Source organism: Octodon degus, unplaced genomic scaffold (genome assembly GCF_000260255.1).
Source record: "Octodon degus isolate 3935 unplaced genomic scaffold, OctDeg1.0 scaffold00043, whole genome shotgun sequence".
NCBI lineage: Eukaryota > Metazoa > Chordata > Mammalia > Rodentia > Octodontidae > Octodon > Octodon degus.
This window is the reverse complement of record NW_004524619.1, coordinates 5730951-5739207: the sequence shown is the minus strand read 5'-3', so window position 1 is coordinate 5739207 and position 8257 is coordinate 5730951. Positions and strand designations below refer to the sequence as shown.

At 36.1% G+C, this 8257-nt stretch overlaps 2 protein-coding genes across 8 annotated transcripts in view; one reads left to right on the top strand and one right to left on the bottom strand.

Moving 5' to 3' along the window:
* Appl1 (adaptor protein, phosphotyrosine interacting with PH domain and leucine zipper 1) overlaps window positions 1-6114 on the top strand; it is a 44823-nt gene extending 38709 nt beyond the window's left edge. Inside the window, exons 16-21 of the mRNA XM_023715724.1 lie at window positions 651-825; window positions 923-959; window positions 1481-1627; window positions 1889-1939; window positions 2229-2318; window positions 3396-6114. Coding sequence (XP_023571492.1) covers window positions 651-825; window positions 923-959; window positions 1481-1627; window positions 1889-1939; window positions 2229-2318; window positions 3396-3542 — 647 coding nt within the window. The 3' untranslated portion in view covers window positions 3543-6114. The remainder of the gene's footprint in view (window positions 1-650; window positions 826-922; window positions 960-1480; window positions 1628-1888; window positions 1940-2228; window positions 2319-3395) is intronic.
* Asb14 (ankyrin repeat and SOCS box containing 14) overlaps window positions 3416-8257 on the bottom strand; it is a 34648-nt gene continuing 29806 nt past the window's right edge. For all 7 annotated transcript variants that reach the window (XM_023715706.1, XM_023715705.1, XM_023715709.1 and 4 more), the window contains one exon: window positions 3416-3502. The gene's annotated coding sequence lies outside the window, so the exon portion shown is untranslated. The remainder of the gene's footprint in view (window positions 3503-8257) is intronic.

Below are 8257 nucleotides of genomic sequence, written 5' to 3'. Positions count from 1 at the left end.
CAAGGAATTCTTTCTACCCAGAATCACATTGCTGAACATTGCCCTAATCTTTTGCTAATCAAATCTGAAATACTAATTTTCCTGTAACTTGAACACTGTGGTTATAGTTATCTTCAAGTTGAATTTTTCACGGAAAATCTTATTTTTCCTTTTTTTTGGGGGGGGGGAACCAGGGATTGAACTCAGATCCTTGCACTTGCCAGGCAAGCGCTTATTCTACTGAGCCATCTCCCCATCCCCTATTTTTCCATTTTTAATGGGATTTTTTTTAATATTAATTTTACTGAGAAAGAAATAGCATTGAGACAGTTTCTGAACAGGTTAGTGGGACAGTTACAATAATGAATACATTGCATATTGTTTTTGTAGTGGTTATAGAAAATCTAAAAGGCAATATATTGTGTTCTTTTGGTGAAGAAATGTGTTTATAGGGCTGGTGAGATGGTTCAGTGGTCTAAAGCACCTACTTAGAACAAGCTTAGCAAAGCACAGGGAGTGCCGTTCAATCCCCCAGCACCACATGCCAGCCAGCCCCGCCCCCTGGTGGGCTGAGCTGGCCACACACACACACAAACACAAATAAATAAATAAAAAAATTTTTTTTAAAAGAAATGTGTTTATAAATACATAATTACCTTATTCTATTATAGATTCTATTCTTCATCAGTTATTTATTGTCCGATTCCTTGGTTCTATGGAGGTGAAATCAGATGACCATCCAGATGTTGTTTATGAAACAATGCGCCAAATCTTAGCTGCCCGGGCCATCCACAACATCTTTCGTATGACAGAGTCACATTTATTAGTTACTTGTGACTGTTTAAAGTAAGTAATCTCTTCCTAAAAAAGCTTGCAGGAAAAATATTTACATAATTACAGCTTACTTAACATTTGTTTTCCAAATTTTAAATTATTTTTGTAGGTTAATTGATCCACAGACACAAGTCACAAGGCTTACGGTGAGTTCAACATGATTAAATAAAGCTTTAAGTGCCTTTGTGTGCATACGCATATTCTATTGGGTAATACTCCTGACCCTGGCCATTCAGGCTGTTACAGTCAAGTGTCTGGCCCATCACTAACAAGTTATAATCGAAATGAATCAGTATGATCTGGTGTGATGCTCAGGACTCACCCCTTAGTTGGGGAGCTTGATCAGAGAAGTTAGCAGTAGGAAGTAAGATGTGCACATGATTATTTTGTAGTTACCTATTTTAAAATTACTACAAGTGTGTATTTCATCATTTAGCTAAGTAATTTACTGAATTTGATTTTGTAAAATGTGTTACTAATAAAATACTATTCTATTTTCCTTGGTAATCCAAACCAAAACATGGTATTTGTTCTTAGATTACTAGTTTAAGAAAATTTGATTGTTAAATTGTTTATATTTTTATAGAATTCAACATGAGTTTGTAATGAATGTGTGCTGCTATAATGATTTAAAGGATCTCATTCATTCTGATGTTTTCTGTGGCAGTTTCCTTTGCCCTATGTAGTTTTGTATGCTACACACCAGGAAAATAAGAGGCTTTTTGGATTTGTTCTGCGGACATCGGGAGGGAGAAGCGAGAGCAGCCTGGCATCGGTCTGCTACATATTTGAGTCTAACAATGAAGGGGAGAAGGTGTGTCTTTCAAATGTTTCTGGTATGAAATGCGTATCACAGTCACAGTTGTTACTGATTGTTTGGAAAAAGCTCTTGAATTTTGCATAGTGTGACTCAGCTGTGCCCTCAAGACTCATGAGAAAGTGTTGGTTTTGGGCTAAAGAGTCCCTAAATCCGCTTTGAGTTACAAAGAGGCATTACTTACATTAGTCACTTAGATACTTAAAATTTTTGCTTTTATGTGAGAACTCAAATTTTCATACTTTTTTCACTTTTTAGATTTGTGATTCTGTCGGCCTGGCAAAACAGATAGCTTTGCATGCTGAACTGGTAAGAGTCCAAGAGATGCTTAACTTTCCAAGAATCTCAATCTGGGTAGTGTGATTAAGACTTTTAATATTAAGTAAATAAAATGACTACAAGGTTAACAGTACATCCCATTGCTGAGATAATGTTTAGAATCTGGATATAGTCTGTGATACTGTAAAAATCATTGGTATGCTTTTTTTCTGTGTAAATATTTTTAAAAAGATTGAAAAGGTACAAAGGTCATACTAACAGATGTCGAACACTTAGTTATTTTGTATTTAATTCATTAGTTTTATTCATCTGTCTTTAGGATCGTAGGGCATCTGAAAAACAAAAAGAAATAGAAAGAGTAAAAGAGAAGCAACAGAAAGAACTCAGTAAACAAAGACAGATTGAAAAGGTATGCAGTCCTAATATCTTGATTTTCTCTTTGTGCAGTGTTAGCGAAGACTTAAATATAGTACTCTGCCTTTCACATTTGAGCTTCCAAAGGAAGATCTGTATCTCCTCGCTCACCTACTCCATGGCCAGGTGATTCGTAGCCCAGCAGGAAAGGGTGACATCTGAAGCCAGCAGTTACACTGATCCCTAGTGCACAGGGCGACTTGCTGCTAGGCGGACAGAGCAGAGCTCCCATATTCCAGGAGGTTGTCTCCGTCGGAGCAGTTCTCGCGAGAGGCTTTATAGATGGAATTGCCATTGCTGAAAGCCAGATTGCTCTCTAAGCGGAATACTATGTTTGTTTATAATGTTGCCAGGAACGTCTACTCAGTGTACATTCTGAAAGGATGCTTCTTAGTGCTTGAGAACAAACCCACAAAAGCATAAGATAACTACACAATTTTCAGGGCAAATCTTGATCGAGTGATCTACAAGATTGTAAAAACCTGTTACAGGTTGTAGTGTTGACAATAGGCATAGAACAGAAGCGATGGATACCTGGTGAGAACTGATCGGTCAGAGTTGCAAGTGGGTGAGTTATGTGGACAGAGAAGGAGGAAATGGCGAAGATGACATTAAAGTCAGACTTTCTCAGGAGTCTTGATTGAGAAGGTGACGCCTGCTTTAGCAAGGTGAGTTGGACAAGGATGGAGAAGTGGTCCAGAGAGGAGGTCCTAATGATGGGTGACGTGATCTGTTACGAGGTTTTTACTGAGATAAGAGATTTCTTACGTTGTGTATAGTGAGAGGTGAAGAGAGCCTGAATTTAGTTGTAGGCCATACAAAGAAAAGGAAGAAAATAGCCAAGATTTTAGTTTGGACATTGGCTCTTATAGGCTTTCTAGAATGGTACCAAAATATACTTCAGAGTTACATTGGTTGGGTAGAGCCTTTTAAAAAAATCATCCAGTTACCAAAAGTACATGTACACATTTCTGACAGAAGGATTGAAGTGGCTCTCAAGTATGTCATTCAGCTGTGCTGTTTCCATTAGGCTACACAAAATGTAACTTTGTTTCTCTTGTCTTTGTACTAGGACTTGGAAGAACAAAGCCGGTTGATAGCCGCTTCCAGTAGACCAAACCAAGCCAGCAGTGAAGGGCAGTTTGTTGTCCTTAGCAGTAGCCAGTCAGAAGAGAGCGACTTAGGAGAAGAAGGAAAGAAGAGAGAGTCAGAAGCATAAACTTTTCTTTGGTTTTTTGATTGCGCCCCCTCCCTTTTCTTTGGTGAAATGGCACAAGGTAACAACTATGTTGAAATAACACAGTGTGTATTTGCTTGTTTTAGCTTCATTAAAAAATAAGGTTGATTGGAAAAAATAAGATTGAATTTTATGACTTAGGCTTACATTCTTTTTTTCCTTAAAAATAATGTAACATACATTAACGTTAAATGTCACATAACTGCTTATTTCCCTGACTACATTGCTAAGGCATATAGCTTTGCTGAAACATTTTTTCCTTAAATTGCCAATGTTTTCTTTTGTATTGTAATTGGCCAACCCTATAAGAAAACATTTATTCTGCGGATTCAGATATTCACGGGTGTGTACCCTCCCTTCCATTAGGAATATTTTGCTTGTAGTGAGGAAGCTTTCAATTGAACAAGTTTAAAACTCCTTCTACAGAGAATTCTACAGGTTTGCAAATACTTCAACAATATGAAATGTGCAATAGGATTTGTATAAAGCCATTAGGACAGACTTTAGATTCAAGGTTTCTAGTTGTGGCAGGTGGCGCTATAGATTCCTACGCACTTTGTTGGATTGCTTACATTTCTCTGCCGTACTGTATCTGATGCCAGAGGAAATAAGCTTAAGTGTCTTCAATTCAAGATTGATACAGGGCTTGGCATTATATTACCATATTCTTAGTTCTCAGGTTGGGACTTCAGTTATTGCTACAGAGCAGTAATGGGTTAAAAGAAGATTTTGAAATTCATTAAAATGATTTTTTGTTATGCAAGTACATTTTAGATGATGTGTAAAGATGTTACAGGATAATACAGTGTATTTTCTGCATTGTATGAAATTTTATTGATAACCAAATAATATTTCAAAAGAAATTCTATTAACAGTTATGTTACTGCTTAAAGTAAAATTCTCAGAGTTTAGTTTAAAAAATATAATCTTTTAAATTTTAGACTTCCCAGTATTTTCATAATCCTATGTTTTGATAAAGTACTACATTATCACTTTATATCCACAAAGGCAAATAACTAGTTTATGAGCATAAAATAATTTGCACTAATTATTGTAAATACTTGTACTTTACAAATAAGTAAAAGGTCTAATTCCATGAAAGATTGAAAAGGAATTGAGGGGGCTGGGGAGATGGCTCAGTGGAATAAGCGCTTCCCTGGCAAGTGCAAGGGCCTGAGTTCAATCCCTGGTTCTGCCAAAAAAAAAAAAAAAAAAAGGGAATTGAATGCCTAGTATAGTTTAGAAGTTGACCGAAGAAAGATTTTTAGCCTGGCGCTAAGGTTAAAGTGACATTTCTATACCGCTTCTGTATCTATACTGATTTCTTTTTTCTTTACTCAGATTTTAAACATGGCTGATAGAAGTTATGCTCATGTTTCCACATGAGAAAGTTTCCACTTGAAATAATTGAGTAAAATATTTTACAGAACTAAACATTTACAATTCATAAGTCTGATTTTATAAGGGAAAATGTTTATGTTTTTTGATAGGTAGTTCTATGTCTGAATTGGAAATGGCATCTTCGTTCCTAAAATATGACTCAGCTGTTTTCACACTTTGTATGTACATTACTTTCTGTAGGAATGGGATAATTATATATAGGATCGTATATTCTTTTTATCTGTGTGCCAAATGGCCATAATGATTATTTAATATTCTTCCAAGCCTTATGTTACCAAAACATATAATACACATGTAGAAATTTGTGGAATACTCAATTAAAGTTTATTTTGTGCATACTAAAGGGATGCTTTCTCTATAGTGTATTATTCCTTTGTGTTGAAGTTAAAATTTCTCTTGTGGTCAGCCCTTGATTAGGCACAGCAAGTCCTGCTTTGAAGACTTTTTTTCAGATTGGTGGTGCTTCTGTTTGGTCCATTAAGTTGTTTCCTTATGTAAGTTGGCACCTCACTTAGTTCAGAGGAAATCTGTTGGTCCCCAAGGAAGGTGGCTCATCGTTAAGGGGTGTCTTACTTGGCTGGTTCCTTGCATGGTAACAGTTTTGGTGTCCTTGGTTAGCATCCTGGGTCAAAGTATTGGCTGGAGTTCAGAGTTGTTGCAGACGGGGGATGCTAGACAGACTTGTAAGTCCTTTTAAGTCACATTTTGTAGAAATTCTCATACATCCATATTTTTGGGTCAAACCAAAATGCATTCCAATGCCAAATAGAAGTATGAGTGGACTCAGTTTCTGTTCTAGTCCTATTAAACTGTATTCCATTACTGCAGATTTGTAAGCATCAACTTTAAGAAGCTCTCCCTTTTGTTGATAGAAGGTTGCTTATGGCTTTCTTATTGTTAAAGCTGATCTCGTACTGTTACATCCTCTTGTGAAAGCCCTTCTAGCTCTGGGATACTTAGATACTGATTGTATTGCACTTGCTGATTTTTGGAGATCAACAAAACTGTTCTTTTTTTTTAAGAGCAGAAATTAAGCCCACCTAATTGTACTGTGCATTCTGCTACATATATGAACAGTACATTTGTAACTGGTAACAGTAGATAGGAAATCAGTTATTCGTGCATCTTTTTAGAATTTTAAAAACTTATTGGGGACTAAAGCATAACTATAGAACAGTAATTATGTTTAATTTTAGAAGAATTCTTAGGTTTTACGACTGAGAAGGGATAAAATTGTTTTTATTTTTCTTGGAAAAGGACAGTAGAATGTGCGATAACACAGTCTTGTATGGTAAAGGCATCTGAGTCAATTTTGATCACGAGCCATAGTATTTAAAACTTGAGTCTTACTATAATGCTAACAGACCCTAAGAGCATATTGTAAAACCTCCTGCTACCTGAATAAAATGAAAATATTAAAAAAAAATAAGTGAAAATATTAATGTTTGTTTTGATAACAGCCTCCTAGCATTTGGATTGTACTTTAAATATTTAAACATACCAATTATAGCAAGCTCTTTGTTTTAGCAAGTTTGGTTAGCTCATGAGAGTTTATTCTTCATTAGTTAACAGCACTAGAACCATGTTACAGTTCTTAAGCAATCTCTTGTGATTGTTCTCATAAGTAATTCACTTCAGTTACTACTGGGGATTAAACTATAATGTGCAAAATCACTTTGTATATTGGGTGATACTGTAATGTAAGTGAATCGGTTAATATTTTACTGATGCTATTATGCAGTGTGCAGTTAAAGGTCAAGCAATGTTTCCCTTTGGAATTGGATTTGAAGAACTCATTTCATGTGATCATGGTATACATGTGGGGCAGAGAATTTATTTTTTTCATTTTGTGAAAATATTTGCTGACAAGGCTTCAGGAAATTCTTGTTAGAAGATTTTTTTAATGTATAATAAAGTCCATGATTTTGTACCGTCTTTAGTATGAAACATTTGTTATCTACTCTGAAGTTTATTTTTCCATGTTGGTTCAAATGGTATTTCCAGTGTGTTGTAACACTATAATTACACATTTAACCTCACTGCAATTCCACCACAGCTAAAGTGAAAAAAAGTCATTTATTGGGGAACATTTGTTACAGAAGCTCTTTGACTACCAAAGAGACGTTAATGATTATTACAGATATGTGATGCATTCTTGCCTCTGCTGAGTTCTACTCATAGCAGTTCCTTTACAAGTGCAGGTTATTGTGTGCTCCCTGCTCCAGGTTGAGCAGCTTACACCTGTAGTACACATGCACACACACACACACACACATACCCCTTATGTGTGCTTTGTAGTTTATTGTAGCACTTGCAAAGTTCCATTAGGAGTTTGTGCTCTAATTTATATTGCATTTCATAAAACGTTGTCTGTATACTTTCAGAAGGTCAAGGGAAGAATAGATGAAATTTAGAATTACATAATTTTTTAAGTGCATGTACATATTTGTATATTGACATGCGTACATTTTATCACTTGTTTAAAAGCACACTGAATTTGATTTTAAAAAAATAAAAACTTCATTCCAGCTTGTTTTACAAATTTCTTAGTGGGAAAAAAATCTTAAGACATATTTAAACATCTGTACTAATAGAATTATTGTATTAAGACTAAATGTGAACAAGGATATAGCTGGCTGGGCTCTGGTGAAAACACTGTATCATGTGCCGTGACATAGCTCTGATTGGGCCGTGACATAGCTGCGGCCCAAGGACTGTCATCGCAGTTTCTTCCTTTGCGCTCTACGTAGACACTTGTACTTAACATGCAGTTCAGAATACCTGACCATACAGCACAGACATATAGAAATCCAAGTTTACACCATTGTCTTCTGTTGTCATTGAGCAGGACCAGGCTAGGTTCAGTATAGAAACCATGAGCCCATCATTTATTTGAAAACACTTTTAATTCCCATCCTAATCAATGGTAAATCATAACCAGGAAAGGATACTATTTGCCTTAATGATGAAATTTCAGTTACAGTTTCTATATGGATTAGCTCAATTGTGTCAGATCTGCACTTGACTACAGAGAAATAGTGTTAGACTCAAACTGGCACTGGAACTTAACATATTGGCAGCTAACTTCCACATCGTATAATGTGTAATACACAGAGCTGACCAGATAGCTCAGTGGGTTAAAGCGCCTGTTCAGCACGTGCAGGGACTGGGGTTCCATCCCCAGCCTGCTGTGCCGGCCCCGCCCCCGGGGTGCGTTGAGATGCTGATTGAGATATTAATGGCTGTAGACACTGTACTGAATACATTTTTTTAAAAAGGGTAATACACAGCTCAAT